Genomic DNA, 21,721 nt, shown 5'->3' with positions numbered 1-21,721 from the left:
CTTAAAAATAATGGAGGCACATCTTAAAGTCTGACCTCCTGGGAGAATCCCATGTACTCTATAAAGATCCATTTGAAACTGTGTTAAGAGCCTTGCCCCTAACGGAGAAAGGATTGCCAGAGGCATAGGACATCAAGGACAATTTTTCCTCTCAGAACTTGGAGACTGCACAAGGAAAACACATACTGGTGTGTAGAGGTCAAAGAAACTCAATCAAAATTATTGTGAGCAAATTGAGATTGGTGGCACATGAAACAAGAACCTGGCATATGGGAAAATTATATGCAGTTTTCTGGGTCTTAGGACTTGAAAATTAGACTTCATTTTTAAAAAACATTGTGAAGAGAACAGAAATCCCAAATTAACTATTTTACTTTTACTTGTTTCTCTACTAAAAGTACTTTGAAATTAAAAAAAAAAATTGTTAATGTCTTCTCATCAATCCTCTTCTATGAATGTTATTCTTATTTTTTTAGTTTTTATTCAAACCCCAGTTAGTTAACATCCAGTTAGTTTATATATATACAGACTTTATGTTATATATATATACACATATATATATTATACATATGTATGTGCATATATGTTATATTATGTATGTATATATACATATAATGTGTATATATATTACCTACAGTGTAATATTAGTTTCAGGTGTACAACACAGTAATTCAACACTTCCATAAGAAATCAGGTGCTCATCACAAGTACACTCATTAAAAACCATCACCTATTTAATCAAATCTTTAATCCATTCTCCCAACACCAACCTTCTGGTAACCGTGTATTAGTTCTCTATAGTTAAGAGTCTTTTTCTCTCTCTCTTTTCCTTTGCTCATTTGTTTTGTTTCTTAAATTCCACATGAGTGAAATTGTATGGTACTTATCTTTCTTTCACTTATTTTGTTAACATAATACTCTCTATAACCATCCCTGTTGCACATGGCAAGATTGGATTCTTTTTTTTTTTTTAAGATTTTATTTATTTGACAGAGAGAGCACAAGCAGAGGGAGAGAGAGGGAGAAGCAGGCTCCCTGCTGAGCAAGAAGCCCAACGCGGGATTCGATCCCAGGACTCTGGGATCATGACCTGGGCCGAAGGCAGCCACTTAACCGACTGAGCCACCCAGGCATTCCAAGATTGGATTCTTTTTATAGTTGAATAATATCCCATTGTGTCTGTATATTATAAATATATATACATATGTATTCCCCTCTACTTGTAATCAAAAATAAAATATGTCTAATGCCTTTTTATCCCTATGAGATTTTCTATTCTCTGTCATTTTTTTTTCAATTTTATGCTATCAATTACTTTTCAAAACAAAATATGAAATAAAAATATTCAAAAAAATCTTATTTTTATAAGTGGTCTTAGTAGAGAGGGAATTCCTTGCCTAAAGTCCATGGGATCAATAAAAACATTTTTGCTGTGTATTAGATATTTTAAATTGTGTGATATTTATATGCACATATTTTAAATTAAAGTATGACGTTATATTCCCATTAATACAGTAATTATTTGGAAATTGGTAGTTTCGAAGCACTGTTTACTGTAAGATGATGAAATACTAACTCGTTTGGTTTATAAATTTAACTTAATAATAGAAATGATATTAAAGTATAGGAAAACATCATACTAAAATACTCATGATTGTTTTTGATTGTGGAAGATACTAATAATTATGTTTAAAACCAGTGGTTTTAAAATAAATATTGGTTTTATTAATAAGAAATTATGACCACATTGTGAGATAAAAACAGCACTAGTCAAATTAAATGTATATGTCTATTTTGCACTTCTTGGAATTACAAATTAATAAGAGATCAACAAAATAGAACTGACAAAAGTTGAGAAATCATCACATTGAAAGTAGCAGAAACTACATAAAGAATCAATAGAAAATCTGAGCATACTTTTCCAGGTGGAAAGAAGAAACGTCAGAGTAAGCACAAAGGCACCTTCAATCTGGCTCACTGTCACATGGAGAATGAATAATTACTGCTCTTGTTCCAGTGTACAAACACTGTGTCAATGCTGGATTACTCAGATAATTAAGACACTGAAATTAAAATGATTGAAAGGCTTTCCATAGGTAGAAAAGCCTAAGTAGGATGATGATGATCAATTCCCACTACCTTTAGCTTTCAAGAAAAACTCCATGTCATGGTGTGTCAATCTGATGATTGGGAAGATGAATGATAATGCAGGAGAGATAAGCTCAGGGAAGGGACTTCTCAAAAGTCTGACTGAGAACAAGGAAAGGCTGATGAGAAAGATTCCAAGGGTGGAGGAAACGTTTCTACAGTTAGTACTCAGTTAGAACCTTGTGTATTGGGGGCGGAGCAAGATGGCAGAGGACTAGGAAACCTGGATTTAGTCTGGTCTCAGGAATTCAGCTGGATAGGGATCAAACCATTCTGAACACCTACAAACTCAACAGGAGATCAAAGAAAAGAATAGCAGCAACTCTCTGAACAGAAAAGTGACCACTTTCTGGAAGGTAAGACGTGAGGAGAAGTGAATCCGAGGTGAGATTTGGGAGATAGACAGTGGGGGAAGGGGCCACCATCAGCCACTTCTGGCAAGTGATAGAGCAGCAGAGCACAAAATCGGAACTTTTAGAAGTCTGCTTCCCTGAGGGACATCGCTCCAGTGGCTAAGCGGGGGGGTGGAACTCTCGCGGGACAGTGTGGTCTCAGGACCCTCGGGGTCACAGAAAGACCGGGGGTGCCTGAGTGCGGCAGAGCTCCCAGGCATTGGAGCAGGGAAGCCAGCTGCAAAGATGGAGCCAAGGCGCGGGCTCTCAGCTCGGGGTTGCCATAAACCGTGATCCGCGGCACAGTCGGGCCACTGCTCCTCCAGCAGGGACCCAACAAGTGGCAGATCCGGGGAGACTCCCCTTCCTCCCCGGGGAGGAGTGCGCAGGAGCGCACTGCAGGGGTCTGCCCGGTTTGGAGACTCCACACCGAGTTGGATGCCAGAGATAGAAACACTCGGTCAGGGGCCGGGTGAGCACAGAGTGCGGCTAGAGACCAGGGAGATGGGAGTGATTGATTGCTTTTCCCTGGGGGCTTACTGAGGAGTGAGGCCCCGAGTTCTCGGCTCCTCTGGGGCAGAGATTGGGAGGCTGCCATTTTCATTCTTGTCCTCCAAAGCTGTACGGAAAGCTTGCAGGGAACAAAAGCTCCCGAGAGCAAACTGGAACAGATTACTTAGCCACACCCAGCAAGGGTGGGGCAATTCTGCCCCTGGCAAAGACATTTGGGAACCATGGCAACAGGCCCCTCCCCCAGAAAAATCAGCAAGAACAGCCAGCCAAGACCAAGTTTACCGATCAATGAGAACGGCAGAACTCCAGCACTAGGGGAATACTGCACATAGAATCCATGGCTTTTTTACCGTGATTCTTTAGTCTTTCAAAGTTAATTTTTTTTAACTGTCTTATTTTTTTGTTTTTTTTTCTAATTTTTCTTTTTTTTTCAACCAACATCTTATCAATCCCTTTTAAAAAAAATTTTTATTTTTTATTTTTAGAGTCATATTCTATCCCTTCATAGTAGTTACCCTTATTTTTGGCATATATATATAAGTTGTTCTCTCTTTAAAATTTTGAGATACAGTTTCTTCTAACAGATCAAAATATACCCTAAATCTCTAGTGTATGGCTTTGTTCTAGTTTCCTGCCTGATCACATTCTCTCCCTTTTTTTTCTTTTTTTCTTTTTAAATCCTCTTCTTTCTTTTTTTGAACAACTTCTTATCTTAACAATTCCTTTTATAAAATTTTTTATAATTTTCATCTTTACAGTCATATTCCATCCCTTCATCGTATCAACCCTTGTTTTTGTACATATCTAAGTTTTTCTTTCTTTAAATTTTGGGAGGCACTTTCTTCTAACAGACCAAAATACACCCAAAATCAGTGTGTGGCATTGATCTATGCACAAGCCTGATCATATTTGATCGTATTCTGTTTTTCTTGTTTTTGTTTGTTTTTATATTTTTCTTTTCTTTTTCTTTTTCTTTTTTCTTTCTTTCCCTTATTTTATTCCCGGTTTCAGGTCTTTTCTGATTTGTTTAGAGTATATTTTTCTGGGGACGTTGTTACCCTGTTAGCAGTTTGTTCTCTCATTCATCTATTCTCCTCTGGACAAACTGAGAAGACAGAAAAAATCACCTCAACAAAAAGAACAAGAGGCAACTGTCAGGGACCTACTCAATACAGACATTAATATTATGTCCCCGACGTACAGTTCAGAATGATAATTTTAAAGATACTAGCTGGGCTTGAAAAAAGCATGGAAGTTATTAGAGAAACCCTTTCTGGAGAAATAAAAGAACTAAAGTCTAACCAAGTTGAAATCAAAAAGGCTATTAATGATGTGCAGTCAAAAATGGGGGTGCTAACTGCTAGGATAAATGAGGCAGAAGAAAGAATCAGTGAGATAGAAGACCAAATGATGGAAAATAAAGAAGCTGAGAAAAAGAGAGATAAACAACTACTGGATCACAAGGGCAGAATTCGAGAGCTAAGTGATACCATAAGACAAAACAACATTAGAATAATTGGGATCCCAGAAGAAGAAGAAAGAGAGAGAGGGGCAGAAGGTATATAGAAGCAAATTATAGCAGAGAACTTCCCTAATTTGGGGAAGGAAACAGGCATCAAAATCCAGGAAGCACAGAGAACCTTTCTCAAAATCAATAAAAATAGGTCAACACCTGACATCTAATAGTAAAACTTATGAGTCTCAGAGACAAAGAGAAAATCCTGAAAGTAGCTCAGGAGAAGAGATCTGTAACCTACAATGGTAAAAACATTAGATTGGCAACAGACCTATCCACAGAGACCTGGCAGGCCAGAAAGGACTGGCATGATATATTCAGAGCACTAAACAAGAAAAATATACAGCCAAGAATACTATATCCAGCTAGGCTGTCATTGAAAATTGAAGGAGAGATAAAAAGCTTCCAGGACAAACAAAAACTAAAGGAATTTGCAAACACGAAACCAGCCCTACAAGAAATATTGAAAGGGGTCCTCTTAGCAAAGAGATAGCCTAAAAGCAACATAGACCAGAAAGGAACACAGACAATGTACAGTAAGTCACCTTACAGGCAATACAATGGCACTAAATTCATATCTTTCGATAGTTACCCTGAAAGTAAATGGGCTAAATGCCCCAATCAAAAGACACAGGCTATCAGATTGGATTAAAAAACAAGACCCCTCAATATGCTGTCTGCAAGAGACTCATTTTAGACCCAAAGACACCCCCAGATTGAAAGTGAAGGGGTGGAAAACAATTTACCATGTTAATGGACAACAAAAGAAAACTGGGGTGCCAATCCTTCTATCAGACAAATTAGATTTTAAACCAAAGACTGTAACAAGAGATAAGGAAGGACACTATATCCTAATTCAAGGGTTTATCCAACAAGAAGATCTAACAATTGTAAATATCTATGCCCCTAATATGGGAGCAGGCAATTATATAAGGCAATTAAGAACAAAAGGAAAGAAACACATCGACAATACAATAATAGTGGGGGACTTTAACACCCCCCTCACTGAAATGGACAGATCATCTAAGCAAAAGCTCAACAAGGAAATAAAGACTTTAAATGACACACTGGACCAAATGGACTTCACAGACATATTCAGAACATTCCATCCCAAAGCAACAGAATACACATTCTTCTCTAGTGCCCATGGAACATTCTCCAGAATCGATCACATCCTAGGTCAAAAATCAGGTCTCAACCGGTACCAAAAGATTGGGATCATTCCCTGCCTATTTTCAGACCACAATGCTTTGAAACTAGAACTCAATCACAAGAGGAAAGTTGGAAAGAACTCAAATACATGGAGGCTAAAGAGCATCCTACTAAAGAATGAATGGGTCAACCAGGAAATTAAAGAAGAATTAAAAAAATTCATGGAAACCAATGAAAATGAAAACACAACTGTTCAAAATCTTTGGGATGCAGTAAAGGCAGTCCTAAGAGGAAAGTATATAGCAATACAAGCCTTTCTCAAGAAACAAGAAAGGTCTCAAGTACACAACCTAACCCTACACCTAAAGGAGCTGGAGAAAGAACAGCAAATAAAGCCTAAACCCAGAGGGAAAAGAGAAATAATAAAGATCAGAGCAGAAATCAATGAAACAGAAACCAAAAGAACAGTAGAACAGATCAACGAAACTAGGAACTGGCTCTTTGAAAGAATTAACAAGATTGATAAACCCCTGGCCAGACTTATCAAAAAGAAATGGAAAATGACCCAAATCACCAAAATCATGAATGAAAGAGGAGAGATCACAACCAACACCAAAGAAATACAAACAATTCGAAGAACATATTATGAGCAACTCTATGCCAGCAAATTAGATAACCTGGAAGAAATAATGCATTCCTAGAGATGTATCAACTACCAAAACTGAACCAGGAAGAAATAGAAAACCTGAGCAGACCTATAACCACTAAGGAAATTGAAGCAGTCATCAAAAATCTCCCAACAAACAAAAGCCCAGGGCCAGATGGCTTCCCAGGGGTATTCTACCACACATTTAAAGAAGAATTAATACCTATTCTTCTGAAACGGTTCAAAAATAGAAATGGAAGGAAAACTTCCCAACTCGTTTTATGAGGCCACCATTACCATGATCCCAAAACCAGACAAGGACCCCGTCAAAAAGGAGAATTATAGACCAATATAATTGATGAACATGGATGCAAAAATTCTCACCAAAATACTAGCCAATAGGATCCAACAGTACATTCAAAGGATTATTCACCACGACCAAGTGGGATTTATCCCTGGGCTGCAAGGTGGGTTCAACATCCGTAAACCAATCAACGTGATACAATACATTAACAAAAGAAAGAACAAAAATCATATGATCCTCTCAATAGATGCAGAAAAAGCATTTGACAAAGTACAGCATCCTTTCTTGATCAAAACTCTTCAGAGTATAGGCATAGAGGGTACATACCTCAATATCATAAAAGCCATCTATGAAAAACCTACAGCGAATATCATTCTCAATGGGGAAAACCTGAGATCTTTCCCCCTAAGGTCAGGAATGCGGCAGGGATGTCCACTATCACCACTGCTATTCAACATAGTACTAGAAGTCCTAGCCACAGCAATCAGACAACAAAAAGAAATCAAAGGCATCCAAATAGGCAAAGAAGTCAAACTCTCACTCTTGGCAGATGATATGATACTTTATGTGGAAAACCGAAAAGACTCCACCCCAAAACTGCTAGAACTCATACAGGAATTCAGTCAAGTGGCAGGATATAAAATCAATGCACAGAAATCAGTGGCATCCCTACACACCAACAACAAGACAGAAGAAGGAGAAATTAAGGAGTCCATCCCATTTACAATTGCACCCACAACCATAAGATACCTAGGAATAAATCTAACCAAAGAGGCAAAGAATCTGTACTCAGAAAACTATAAAATACTCATGAAAGAAATTGAGGAAGACACAAAGAAATGGAAAAACATTCCATGCTCATGGATTGGAAGAACAAATATTGTGAAGATGTCAATTCTACCTAGAGCAATTTACACATTCAATGCAATCCCCATCAAAATACCATCCACTTTCTTCAAAGAAATGGAACAAGTAATCCTAAAATTTGTATGGAACCAGAAAAGACCCCGAATATCCAGAGGAATGTTGAAAAAGAAAAACAAAGCTGGTGGCATCACAATTCCGGACTTCCCGCTCTATTACAAAGCTGTCATCATCAAGACAGTATGGTACTGGCATTAAAACAGACACATAGATCAATGGAACATAATAGAGAGCCCAGAAATGGACCCTCAACTCTACGGTCAACTATCTTTGACAAAGCAGGAAAGAATGTCCAATGGGAAAAAGACAGTCTCTTCAGCAAATGGTGTTGGGAAAATTGGACAGCCACAGGCAGAAGAATGAAACTGGACCATTTCCTTACACCACACACAAAAATAGACTCCAAATGGTTGAAAGACCTCAATGTGAGACAGGAGTCCATCAAAATCCTAAAGGAGAACACAGGCAGCAACCTCTTCAACCTCAGCCACAGGAACTACTTCCTAGAAACATCGCCAAAGGCAAGGGAAGCAAGTGCAAAAATGAACTCTTGGGACTTCCTAAAGATAAAAAGCTTTTGCACAGCAAAAGAAACAGTCAACAAAACCAAAAGACAACCGACAGAATTGACGAAGATATTTGCAAATGACATATCAGATAAAGGGCTAGTATCCAAAATCTATAAAGAACTTATCAAACTCAACACCCAAAGAACAAAGAATCCAATCAAGAAATGGGCAGAAGACATGAACTGACATTTTTCCAAAGAAGACCTCGAAATGGCCAACAGATACATGAAAAAGTGCTCAACATCACTCGGCATCAGGGAAATCCAAATCAAAACCTCAATTGGATACCACCTCACACCAGTCAGAATGGCTAAAATTAACAAGTCAGGAAACGACAGATGTTGGCGGGGATGTGGAGAAAGGGGAACCCTCCTACACTGTTGGCAGGAATGCAAGCTGGTGCAACCACTCTGGAAAACAGTATGGAGGTTCCTTAAAAAGTTGAAGATAGAGCTACCATATGATCCAGCAATTGCACTACTGGGTATTTACCCCAAAGATACAAATGTAGGGATCTGAAGGGGTACGTGTGCCCCGATGTTTATAGAAGCAATGTCCACAGTAGCCAAACTGTGGAAAGAGCCAAGATGTCCATCGACAAATGAATGGATAAAGAAGAAGTGGTGTATATATATACAATGGAATATTATGCAGCCATCAAAAAGAATGAGATCTTGCAATTTGCAATGACGTGGATGGAACTGGAGGGTGTTATGCTGAGCGAAATAAGTCAATCAGAGAAAGACATGTATCATATGACCTCACTGATATGAGGAATTCTTAACCTCAGGAAACAAACTGAGGGTTGCTGGAGTGGGGTTCAGGTGGGAGGGATGGGATGGGTGGTTGATAGACACTGGGGAGGGTATGTGCTATGGTGAGCGCTGTGAATTGTGCAAGACTGTTGAATCACAGATCTGTACCTTTGAAACAAATAATACATTATATGTTGAGAAAAAAAAAGAAAAAGAAAGCAGGAGGGGAAGAATGAAGCGGGGGAAATCGGAGGGGAAGACGAACCATTAGAGACGATGGACTCTGAAAAAAAACTGAGGGTTCTAGAGGGAGAATGGGTTAGCCTGGTGATGGGTATTAAAGAGGGCACGTTCTGCATGGAGCACTGGGTGTTATGCACAAACAATGAATCAGGGAACACTACATCTAAAACTAATGATGTAATGTATGGTGATTAACATAACAATAAAAAATTAAGAAAAAAACAGGTGCCTATAGACATATGTGATTATTAAGGTGTTGAAAAATGGATAATATAGCTGAGGAACTAATTAAATTAGTTTTGGTTAATTTAAATATAAAAACTGATACTCAATTCAGTTATTGGAACCTTAAAAAGTATGTTTGAAAGAACCGAGATATAAGAATACAAGAAAATATATGCATTGCATTGCTTTGCAATCGTCTTTATTTTCACATAAATAAATAAGTGGAATTATGTAGAATAAGAGATTCAATTTTAATGGTAACTGAATATAAAGCACTATTTCAGATGATTCGTTCTGAAGATAAAGGGAGATAGAGGTGTAGATAGACTAGATGTTCAAGAGGGTTGAAATATTTTTTTTAATAACATAAAATATATTAGTAACCTGCAAAACCTATGGTCAAGCCAAGCATTGTGGTTCCCAAATTCATAATTCTAACCAAGAAACTGGACTGTATCTGTGATAGATACATGTCCTTCAGCGAGGGTCATGACTGTAAAATTCACTCCAAATATATAAAAGTATAATACTTACACTTACTAGCTTTTTCCATGTGCTGGCTAAGTGTAAATTAAGATTGAGCAAGTTACTATAATGTGAAGTGATTTCATTTGTTTAATGGGTACTGCAAGGAAATAAAAACCTCTTCCTTTCTTTGTGTATGATTTCAAATATCCATTGGAATACAAAATAATAGAGTAACTCTTTAATTAATTCTTTCCTAACAGAATATTTGCCCAGGTTTTCAGAGCCAAAAATGTATATGTACATGGAGGGTTGGTTTAAACACAGATTACTCCCACTCTGGTGCTGACCACCATTTCTGTCCACCCCACAAGGCTCCCCACTTTCTTTTGTGCAAATGTCAAAAGTGTCCTTTGACAATCAAAACTGAACTTAGTATGGGAAATTCAGATAGATGAAGCAAATTTTATTAACAACTGCGGACCTCACTTTGGCTAAACAGTCTGCTAAAACAATGCATTCAGTTGTGTATGGTGACCATCCATAAGATAGTGATGAGAATAACTCATGTCACTGCTCAGAACAGATGATACTGAAAGCACACCACAGTGACTAAAGACTGAAGGCTGTCTGACTCCTCACATGCTGGTCTCCCCTTCATTTATGATCTTTTGAGGTTCTCTGCTCTCATACCACATGCCCAATTCCTCCATCTAGTTGAAGTTTTTTCAGTTTATACTTTCCAATTTGCCTATTTTTTTCCCAAAAACTTAACTTTGAGTCATAAATGCTTTGTTCATGCTGCTCTTGCTTCTTACATATATTTAAAGTGTTCATTTTGAATAATACAAACTAAAAATGACTATTCCTCTAGGCAACGGAGCTTTGACCATCCTAAATCACTAGATATCTCTGATTGATAAGAAGGTCTTCAGATGCGAATTGACAGAGAAACACACACAAAAAAATGCATCAAAAGCTATCCTATCTAAAATGAATAATGAAATACATAGTCTACTGCATGAAATGAGAAAGTGAAAATTTCTGAGTTGAAAATATTTCAGTGTTTTTTCTTCTAAGATTATAATATAGCATATGATTATATATATATATCTAGACTTTTGCATGAATAATGCAACATTTTATACTGTCCCTCTGAATAACATATTATGTGAACATGTTTATTCATGCATATGTATGCATGTATATTTACATATTATATATGTATATTTGTATACATAAAGAAAAAATTGATAGATGATAGATATGGGAAAAGATAGATGGTAGATATATTGATTAACAGATAGATCAATTGGAATTTTACTTGTGCAACTTTTATCATTAAATAAAATCAGAAGAAATGGTCTTGCCATGTGCTTTTTTAGATTTCACATTTAAGTAAGATCATACAGTATTTTTCTTTCCCTGTTTGACTAACATCTGACTTTTCATTCAGCATAATGCCCTCAAGATCCATCCAGGTTGTCACAAATAGCAATATATTATTTTTATGGTTGACTATGATTCCATTGCCTATATATAGCACATTTTATCTATCCATTCATCCATCAATATATACTTAGGTAACAGACACATGTTTCCATGTCTTGGCTAAGTAAAACTATTGAAATGAAAATGGAGATGCATATGTCTTTTTGATTTAGTGTTTTAGGATCCTTTGGATAATACACAGAAGTGGAATTGTTGGATCATTTCATAGTTTTCTTTTTAATTTTTGTTGAACTCCATACTGTTTCCATAGTTGCTGCACCAATTTACATTTCCACCAAAAGTGCACAAGCATTCTTTTTTTTTTTTCCACATTCTTCCCAGCATTGTCTATTTCTTACCTTTTTGAAAACAGCCATTCTAACAGGTCTAATAGGTATAGCATTGGTCTTTCAAGGAATGTAATGACTTGTTTAGGGGTTATACATATCATAAAACTAAACAATTTCAAATTGGTTGCATTAACTTTCACATCAAGTCATCTTCTATAATAGTTCCGTGGCCACAAAGTTTCAGGACCACTTGATGTTTGGAAGTCTTTTAATATTTTTTTAAGATTTTATTTATTTATTTGACAGAGAGAGAGACAGCTAGAGAGGGAACATAAGCAGGGGGAGTGGAGAGGGGAAAGCAGGCTACTGGTTGAGCAGGAAGCCTGATATGGGGCTCGATCCCAGGACCCCAGGACCATGACCTGAGCCGAAGACAGATGCTTAATGACTGAGCCACCCAGGTACCCCAGTAGTCTTTTAATTTTAATCAATGTAGTGGGTTTACATAGACATTTCATTGTGTTTTTAATTTGCATTTGCCTGATGATTAATGGTATTGAAATTGTTTTTAAATGTTGCAGTTTTCTCTTTTATAAGTTGCCTATTTTTTTCATTATTGATTTGTAGGAATATTTAAATCTGAATAAAATGGTGGTTGGTTATGAGTTTCAAGTATCATTTTTTTTATGACTTATTCTTTAAATGGCCTTAATCCTCTCTATAAAGAACAGATGTCCTTAATTTAGTGTGTTGGACTACTAAAATTTTTCCTTTATGTTTAAACATTATTTTTATGTTCCATGAAAGGATTATTTTCCTAATCTGAAGTCATAAATATATTCTGTTATATTGTCTTTCAAAACATATTTTTCAATTCAAATTTACATCAATTATCTACATGGAATTGAATTTTCATGCATCAAGTAAGGTAGGCACTACATTTTATTTTAACCATAATAATACAAGTATCCAGTGGGCACCATGTGCTCTTTATTCCTGCATTAATTTATCCTTACTCTTGTCACATCTATACATTGTACAGTATTTGTCCTTTCTTCTGCTCTACTTGAAGAAATACGAAAGTTTCTTTTAATGTAATTTTATAAGTCCTCACATCTAGAGAACAAGTTATTCTTTCTTTACCCTAAAATCATTAACTTTTTCCACATAATTTGTATACAAATTTTCAAACTAGTCTACCAAGCTTCTGAAAATATAAAGCAGGATTGATTGATTGATTGATTGATTATTTATTTATTTATTTATTTATTTTAAGTAATCTCTACACCCAACGTGGGGCTCCTACTCACAACCCTGAGATCAAGAGTCACATGCTCTTTTGACTGAGCCAGCCAGGTGCCCCAAAGAGAATTTATTTTTATCTATAATTATATTAAATTTTATAATTGCAGAAACTTGAATATTTACCTTTTTTACTAATTGTATTTTCCTTTTTAAAAAGATTTTATTTACTTATTTTTGCAAAAGGGAGAGAGATAGAGAGTGAGAGCAAGAGTTGGGGGGGAGGGCAGAGGGAGAAGCAGTCTCTCTGCTGAGCAGGGATCTCTTTGTGGGCTTGGATTCCAGGACCCTGGGATCATGAACTGAGTGAAAATCAGAAGCTTAACTGACTGAGTAACCCAGGCACCCTCCAATTGTATTTTCTAACTTATGAATATTTTCACTGATCTTCATTACTTAGTAGATCTCTGATTTTTCTTCTTGCATAAATTTCATTCTGTCTGAAGAACAGTTATTTTCTTTTAGGCATACTGGTATGGGTACCCTGAGGTGTTTTTTTGTTTATTTGTTTGTTTGCTTTGTTTTTAGTGGTAGGATGTTAGTGTGTTGATCTGAGTCCTCTGATGAGAAAATGCCAGCAAAAATTAGACAGGAAAGATATTTAGTGTTGGAAGACACTCTCCGTAGATTTTTATTACTCCTACACATATTGCTTGATGTGCTAAGAATGTAAGACACTAAACATACTCACATGTTTTTTGTTTTTTTGTTTTGTTTGTTTTCTCAGTGTTAGGGTGAGCAGCCTTGAAATATGCGTTAATTGACTCGCCCTCCCTGTGGAACAAAGAATCCTCTTAATTTTTGCTTGCTGTAAAATATAGCAGGGCTCCTCAACTCACTGTCTCTCAATTATAATGCAAATCCACTTAACGGGATTAATCTATCCTGAGACATGGCATCACCACCATGGGACTTGGGGGCAAGTGGAAAAATCTTGTATCTTCTGCCAGGATCCACGAAAGGGTAAATTCTAACTTATTAGCTTTCAGGTAAAATAAAGTTACATCCTAGACAATACATCTATTGTGAGAAGGAGCCAGAAGAGTCAGGAAGAGTCAGCCCACAAAGTGAGTCTGACTCATGTGAGGCAGAGATGAAAGGAAGTGTAATTAAGCTCTACCAAAGTTCTGGCAAATTTGATGGGGAGTCCTTTAAAATCACTCATCACATGGGGCATCTGGGTGGTACAGTCAGTTAAGCATCCAACTCTTGGGTTGGCTCAGGTCATGATCTGAGGGTACTAGGATTGAGCCCCACATCCAGCTCCACACTCAGTGGGGAGTCTGCTTGAGATTCTCTGTGTCCCTCTCACTCTGCCCCTCCCAATAGTGCTCTTTTTCTCTCAAATAAATGAATAAAATTTTTTAAAAAATCAGTCATCACAGGAGTTATTTCTCTCAGGCATTAACTTTCCTTACTTTGATCTGCTCAGATTATCTGGGGGCAGCCCGTGGGATATGTGGCATTGGGGCACTCCTCATGATGGATTTGAAAGCACAGCAGCTGGTGATGTTAGTTTTGCTCCCCTTAGTGATCTGAGAGATACATTCCCATGGCTGCTACATGGGATAATATATTCCAGGACAGTCAGTATTTTCTTTAAGTTATTCAATGTATCATGTCACTTTTTTTGGCTTTCCTTATTGTTAACTAGAAATCCAGCAACTATCTAAGTGATGACTTGAAATAGATATTTTTCAATGTTTTGTTATTTGCTTACTACTCCTAAGATTTCTGTTTCTTTTAAGTTTACTTCTTTTTCTCAATTTGGCTTGTCTGGGTGCAGATTTCTTTTTACTTCTGAAAGAAATATTTCTAGGTTGGACCTGACATTAACTCTCATTATTTCTTTCATCGTAATTTGACACATTGCCCAAACTAGATGCAGAGGGGGCTGAGAGATTTTGCTCAGCTTTTCCAAAAACTATAGAACCATGAAAACTGGAAACTCCTAGCTTTGTTAAAATCTTGTAACCACAATATAGCCTCCCTCCTCCTACTCAAAACCAATCTCTGAAAGAAAGTGGTTGACAATCATTTTCTCTATTTTCTCTCATCATTCAGTCCTGAACCCCTGAAATATGACTTCCATCCCCAGATTTAACTTAGAGAATCATTTCTATCATTTTTGTCAATAAACATTCACTTGTTCAACAAACTAATGACTACCTTTTCTATTTGCAACATCTTTATCTGGCTTCTAGGATCATTCACTGTTATAAACTTATTCATTCACTAGTCTCTAAATTTCTGGTGTTTCTCTTTCCAGTATTTTAGACACTCTGTTCTCTTTATATTACATATAGTGATTGGTTTAATTACCTCTCATATCTGACATATCTATAACCTTAAAGGCCTTCTGAACCCTGAAACTAAATGCCCCAAATTATGCTCACTGTACGGCAACTAATCTTCCCACCACTCAAACTTACCTCCTCTCAACGTGCCCCATGACCTTATTTATATCTCAGGGAATGTGACAAATGTCCATTTGTCTAAACCTGAAATCAAGCCACGAGAGTCCATTGCATCTCTATATCCTTTAAATCCAATAAGTCACCACATATTTTTCATCCCTCACCTCAGCATTCAATTATTTAATAAATACTTGTTTTATAACTAACATATGCCAAGAATATTTATAGAAACTGAGAACCATCAGGGAAAAAGATACATTTCTTCAATCATGGGTTTTACATACTACAGAAAGTAAAATATATTACGCAAGTTAACTAGTAGGGAACATAATAACTTCAGATAGTTATGAAGGCTTGAAGTTTAAAAAAAAAGTCGTCGTCATCATCATCATCATCACCACCATCATGGTTCATATTTAGTGGTAAAGGAAAAATCTTTCAGTCATATGAAAATTGAATTGAGACCTGCTAAATAAGTTGAGGCGTTGGTAAACATACTTTACCCATTTTATCTAAAGTGAGCAGCATGTACAAACCTCAAACAAAATTTGTTTTAGTAATAGAAAAAATGTAGTGTTGCTAGTTCAGAATGATAAGAGTAATACTATTAGATGAGGTCAGAGAGTTAGACAATATTACATTCATTATGAACTTTTAAATATACTAAGAAATTTTTACATTATTCTTAGTATTTTTTTTTATTTCTCATTTTAAAGATTTCAGGATGTGAGTGAAATAATTTGACCTTGAGAAGGTCCAAGATGGTGGAGGAGTAAGAGACCTTAGTTTTATCTGGTCCCACAAATTCAGCTAGATAGCACTTAAATCATTCTGAACACCTGTGAAATCAACCATAGCTCTAAGAAAAGAATAGATGCAACTCTACAAATAGAAAAGTAGACCACTTTCTGCAAGGTAGGAGGTGAGGAGAAGTGAATCCAAGGTGATACATGTGAAGATAAACCTCTGGGGGAGGAAACCTACATAAGCCATCACCAGAAGGTGATATTACAGCAGAACATGAAACCAGAACTTTTAGAAGTCTGCTCTGGTAAGGGATGTCCTTGCCTGAAAGGCACACAGTTTATGAAGCCAGGAGAATCCTAGGTGGGGCAGTGTGGTGTCTGGATGCCCTTGGGTTACAGAAAGAATGGGGGTGTCTTAATGTGGCAGAGTTCCCAGGCGTTGGAGCTGGGAAGCAGCTGTAATCAGCAAGCCCAGGAATGGGCTTTCAGATCATGGTTGCCTTAAATTTTGAACTGTGGCAAGGTTGGGTGACTGCTATCTGAGCAAACAGTAGAACCAGCGAGACCACCCTTCCTCCCCCAGGAGGAGAAGCATGAGTGTGCACCACAGGAGTCTGCAGAGTTTTGAGATTCAGAAGAGGGTTGTGTGTCTGAGATACAAACTCTCAGTCACAGGCTGGGTGAGCACAGAGAGTGAACAGAGACCAGGGAGACAGGAGTGATTGACTGTTTTCCCTGCGGGCTCATTGAGGAGTGGGGCCCCAATCTCTCAGCTCTGGGGCTGGAGATTGGGAGGCCACCATTTTCATTCTCATCTTCTAAAGCATCACAGAAAGCCTTCAGGGAACAAAACCCACACAGAGCAATCCAACAGATCACTTAGCCTGGCCCCCTTGAAAAGGTAGTGCAATTCTATCCAGGGCAAGGCCATTTGAGAATAAAAGCAACAGGGCTCTCCCCTAGAAGATCAGCAAGAGTACCCAGCCAAGACCAAGTTTAGTCATCATTGAAAAGTGCCAAACTCTACCTCTAGGGGAATATAGCATATAGGATCCATGTTTGTTTGTTTGTTTGTTTTTCCCACGATTCATTAGTCTTTCAATTTTTAATTTTTTTCTCTTTCCTTTTTCAACCAATGTCTTCTTTTATCAACTCCTTTTTAAATCTTTTCTTTTTTTTAAAAAATTTTATTATGTTATGTTAGTCACCATACAATACATCATTAGTTTTTGATGTGGTGATCCATGATCCATTGTTTTCATATAATACCCAGTGCTCCATGCAGTATGTGTCCTCCTTAATACCCATCACCGGGCTAACCAATCCCCCCACCCCCCTCCCCTCTAAAACCCTGTTTGTTTCTCAGAGTCCATAGTCTCTCATGGTTCATCTCTCCCTCCAATTCCCACCCCCCATTTTTCCCTTCCTTCTCCTAATGTCCTCCTTGCTATTTCTTATGTTCCACAAATAAGTGAAACCATATGATAATTGACTTTCTCTGCTTGTCTTCTTTCACTTAGCATAATCTTCTCCAGATAATCAAAAAGTGGGCAGAAGATATGAAAAGACACTTCTCTGAAGAAGACATACAAATGGCTAACAGACACATGGAAAAATGTTCATCATCATTAGCCATCAGGGAAATCCAAATCAAAACCACATTGAGATACCACCTTACACCAGTTAGAATGGCAAAAATTGACAGGACAAGAAACAACAAATGTTGGAGAGGTTGTGGAGAAAGGGGAACCCTCTTACACTGTTGGTGGGAATGCAAGTTGGTATAGCCACTTTGGAAAACAGTGTGGAGGTTCCTCAAAAATGTAAAAATAGAGCTACCCTATGACCCAGCAAATGCACCCCTGGGTATTTACCCCAAAGACACAGATGTAGTGAAAAGAAGGGCCATATGCACCCCAATGTTCATAGCAGCAATGTATGCAATAGCCAAACTGTGGAAAGAGCCAAGATGCCCTTCAACAGATGAATGGATAAAGAAGATGTGGTCCATATATACAATGGAATATTACTCAGCCATCAGAAAAGATGAAGACCCAACTTTTAAATCTTTTCTTTTTTAATTTTCATTTTTACAGTAACATTCTATCCATTGATTGTATTTAATTTTTTAATAAATATTTAAGTTTTTCCTTCTTTACAATTTTGGGATCCAGTTTTCTAATAAACAGACAAAAATACACACAAGATGCAGTGTACTTCTGTGTTATGTCCACCTGTCTGATTATAGTCTCTCTCTCTCTCTTTTTTCCCTCAGTTTCGAGGCTAATCTGATTTGTTTGGTGTATATTTCTCTGGGATTGTTGTTGCCATTTTAGTATTTTGTTCTCTAATTCATCTGTTCTGGACAGGATGACAAGATGGAAAAACTCACCTCAGAAAAGGGAACAAGAGGCAATAGTGACTGTCAGGGACCTAATCAATATGGACCTAAGTAAGATGTCAGAACTAGAGTTCAGAATAACAATTATAAATATACTAGTTGGGCTTGAAAAAAAGCATAGAAGACACTAGAGAATCCCCTTATGGAGAAATAAAAGAACTAAAATCTAATCAAGTAAAAAAAAAGGCTATTAAAAAGGTGCAATTAAAAATGGAGGCTCTAACTGCTAGGATAAATGAGGCAGAAGAGAGAAATAGTGATATAGGAGACAAAATGATGGAGAAGAAGAAGCTGAGAAAAAGAGAGCTATAAACAACTACTGGATAATGAGAGGAGAATTTGAGAGATAAGTGATACCATAAAGCAAAACAATATTAGAATAATTGGGATCCTCTGGTAAGCGCTGTGAATTGTGCAAGACTGTTGAATCTCAGATCTGTACCTCTGAAACAAATAATGCAATATATGTTAAGAAAGAAAAAAAAAAAAGAAGAAGAATGTAGCAGGAGGGGAAGAATGAAGGGGGGGAAATCGGAGGGGGAGAAGAACCATGAGAGACGATGGACTCTGAAAAACAAACTGAGGGTTCTAGAGGGGAGGGGGGTGGGAGGATGGGTTAGCCTGGTGATGGGTATTGAGGAGGGCACGTTCTGCATGGAGCACTGGGTGTTATGCACAAACAATGAATCATGGAACACTATATCTAAAACTAATGATGTAATGTATGGGGATTAACATAACAATAAAAAAATTAAAAAAAAAAAACCGTCATCGTGTGATTTCCAGTGACTTCTGTTAACATTATACTGTGCCTATAAAATCTTCTAAAGATTGTTATAATTGGAATATTTGCAAGTCCAATATTGTGGGGTTAATTATTTAAGAAATCAATTAAAATGAGCTTCTAAAAAAATTCTTGCCAAAACAAACAAATAAAAGAAAAAAATTGGGTTGCCTGGGTAGCTCAGTTGGTACAGCATCTGACTCTTGGTTTCAGCTCAGGTCTTATTTTCAGGGTCCTGAGATCAAGCCTTGCATCAGGCTTTATACTCAGCAGGGAGTCTGCTTAAGGACTGCTCCCTTGCCCTCTGCCTCTGCACCTCTCCCTACTCACACTCTGTCTCTCTCAAAATAAATAAATAAATCTAAAGAAAGGAAGGAAAGAAAGAAAGGAAAGAAAGAAAGAAAGAAAGAAAGAAAGAAAGAAAGAAAGAAAGAAAGAAAGAAAGAAAGGTAAACAAGTAGTAAATTTGGAATCAATTACTCATTTTTAATAACTGTTGCAAGAGTAAATTTAAAAAAATAAATCACAATCTGGAATTATAATAAAACATGTAAAATTTGAAAGTATTATAAAACTTTTATAAGTGAGAATTAAACCAATGCTGATTATGATGCATTTGAAACGAAAAACATTACTTTATACCAGTGGCCTATTGATGTGAAGATACTGATTGGAACATTTCCATTGATTTGGAAATGGCTAAGACACTCCACTGACATTCAGGCCCGTCTAGTTCTGTAAGTACAGCATCCTATGTAACAACACCAATGATGCAATAGGTATCTAATAACTTAACAATTTTATAAACTAAATAATTCAAAATTATTTGTATTTGTATTTGAAAGTATTTTTATTTGTGATTATCAACTTAATTGTATAAACCAACAATTTGATACACATTAGTTGGTATCACAGTCATTGATATTTTGAATATTTATATATTTGTTGTCATTTTATCACCAAAAATTTTCCAAGTGCCCCTTTCATGTCCCTATTTCTCAAGCTGTAAATGACAGGATTAAAGCTGGGAGGTAACAGAGAATATAATATAGACATAAAGAGGTTCAATGATGATGAGGATTTTGAGTTTAAACCTAAATATGCAATATATCCAGAAGAGAGGAACAAGGTTACCACAGTGAGATGGGGAATGCAGGTGGAGAAGGTTTTAAACCTGCCTTGTGAAGACGGGATTCTTAGGACAGTGGACACAATATAAGCATAGGAAGCAACCATGAGAGTAAAACATACAAAAACAAAACAACAACTAACAATAATAAACACATATTCTAGAATCTGCTCCCCAGAACAAGCAAGCGTGAGCAATGATGGAATGTCACAGAAGAATTGATGCACTATGTTGGAACCACAGAAATGGACAGAAAATGTGCCTGCTACATGGATGGATCCATAGACACCCCCACTGAACCATGATGCTGTCACCATCTGCACACAGGCACCTCTATTCATGATGGCCTCATAGTGCAGAGGACAGCAGATGGCTGCATAGCGATCATAGGACATCACCAGAAGGAGGGCAAACTCTGCGCCAAAAAAGAAAACAACAAGGAAAACCTGTGAGGCACATCCCATGAAGGAGATGGAATGGCTGTTGGTCAGAGAGTTCATGACGGATTTGGGGACAGTGACAGAGATGTAACAGATATCAATCAAAGACAAATTCTTCAGGAAGAAGTACATGGGGGTTTGGAGATGCTGGTCAATGGTGGTGAGGGTGATAATGAGGAGGTTCCCCATCAGCGCCGCCAGGTAAACCAGGGAGAGGAATGCAGCATAAAGTCTCTGTAGCACCTGATCCTCAGGGAATCCCATGAGCAAGAATGTTGTTATTAGGGTCACATTGGTTAATTTCTCAGGCATGATGATTTTTTTTTTTGAAACATAAGAAAAATTTTCTTGAATCTTCAGAATCGGTCTCTTTTCATTGGTTCTGTTATTCACTGATTGTGAAGTTATTCCTGGGGTAAAGCATATCTTGGAAACTATAATTTCTTCAATGCATGTAGAAAAAATATATTAAGATCAGCATTAAAGCAGATTAGAATATTTTTTCTTGCGATAACCTAAAATTTATGCTTAAAATAGACAAAAACTACTTCACATTTTCATTTTACTTTGCTGAAATAGGTTAAAAAGTAGCAGGGAAATTTGGAATAAAATAGAGTGATTTGTTTACCTATTCAAAAATTTGATTTAGTTCAATGTGAACTGTGTTCTTGGTATATTTGTTTTTTAATGTTTCAGGTTTTTATTTAAATTCTAGTTAGTTAATACATAGTGTAATATTAGATTCAGGAGTAGAATTTGGTGATTCCTCACTTACATATAATGCCCAGTGCTTACCCACAAGTGCCCTCCTTAATACCCGTGACCCATTTAGCCCATCCCCTCACCCACCTCCCCTCCAGCAACCCTCA

General features: G+C 37.0%; 1 protein-coding gene across 1 annotated transcript; it reads right to left on the bottom strand.

The window, feature by feature from the left end:
• Positions 1–20,231: 20,231 nt before the first annotated feature.
• LOC116627918 (olfactory receptor 14A16-like) lies at positions 20,232–21,164 on the bottom strand. The gene has a single exon (XM_032397896.1). It carries the CDS (start codon positions 21,162–21,164, stop codon positions 20,232–20,234), a length of 933 nt encoding a protein of 310 aa, XP_032253787.1.
• Positions 21,165–21,721: the final 557 nt, after the last annotated feature.

Source organism: Phoca vitulina, unplaced genomic scaffold, assembly GCF_004348235.1.
Source record: "Phoca vitulina isolate PV1807 unplaced genomic scaffold, GSC_HSeal_1.0 scaffold106, whole genome shotgun sequence".
Classification (NCBI taxonomy): Eukaryota; Metazoa; Chordata; class Mammalia; order Carnivora; family Phocidae; genus Phoca; species Phoca vitulina.
The sequence above is the reverse complement of the archived record's forward strand: the minus strand, read 5'-3'. Positions and strand labels throughout refer to the sequence as shown.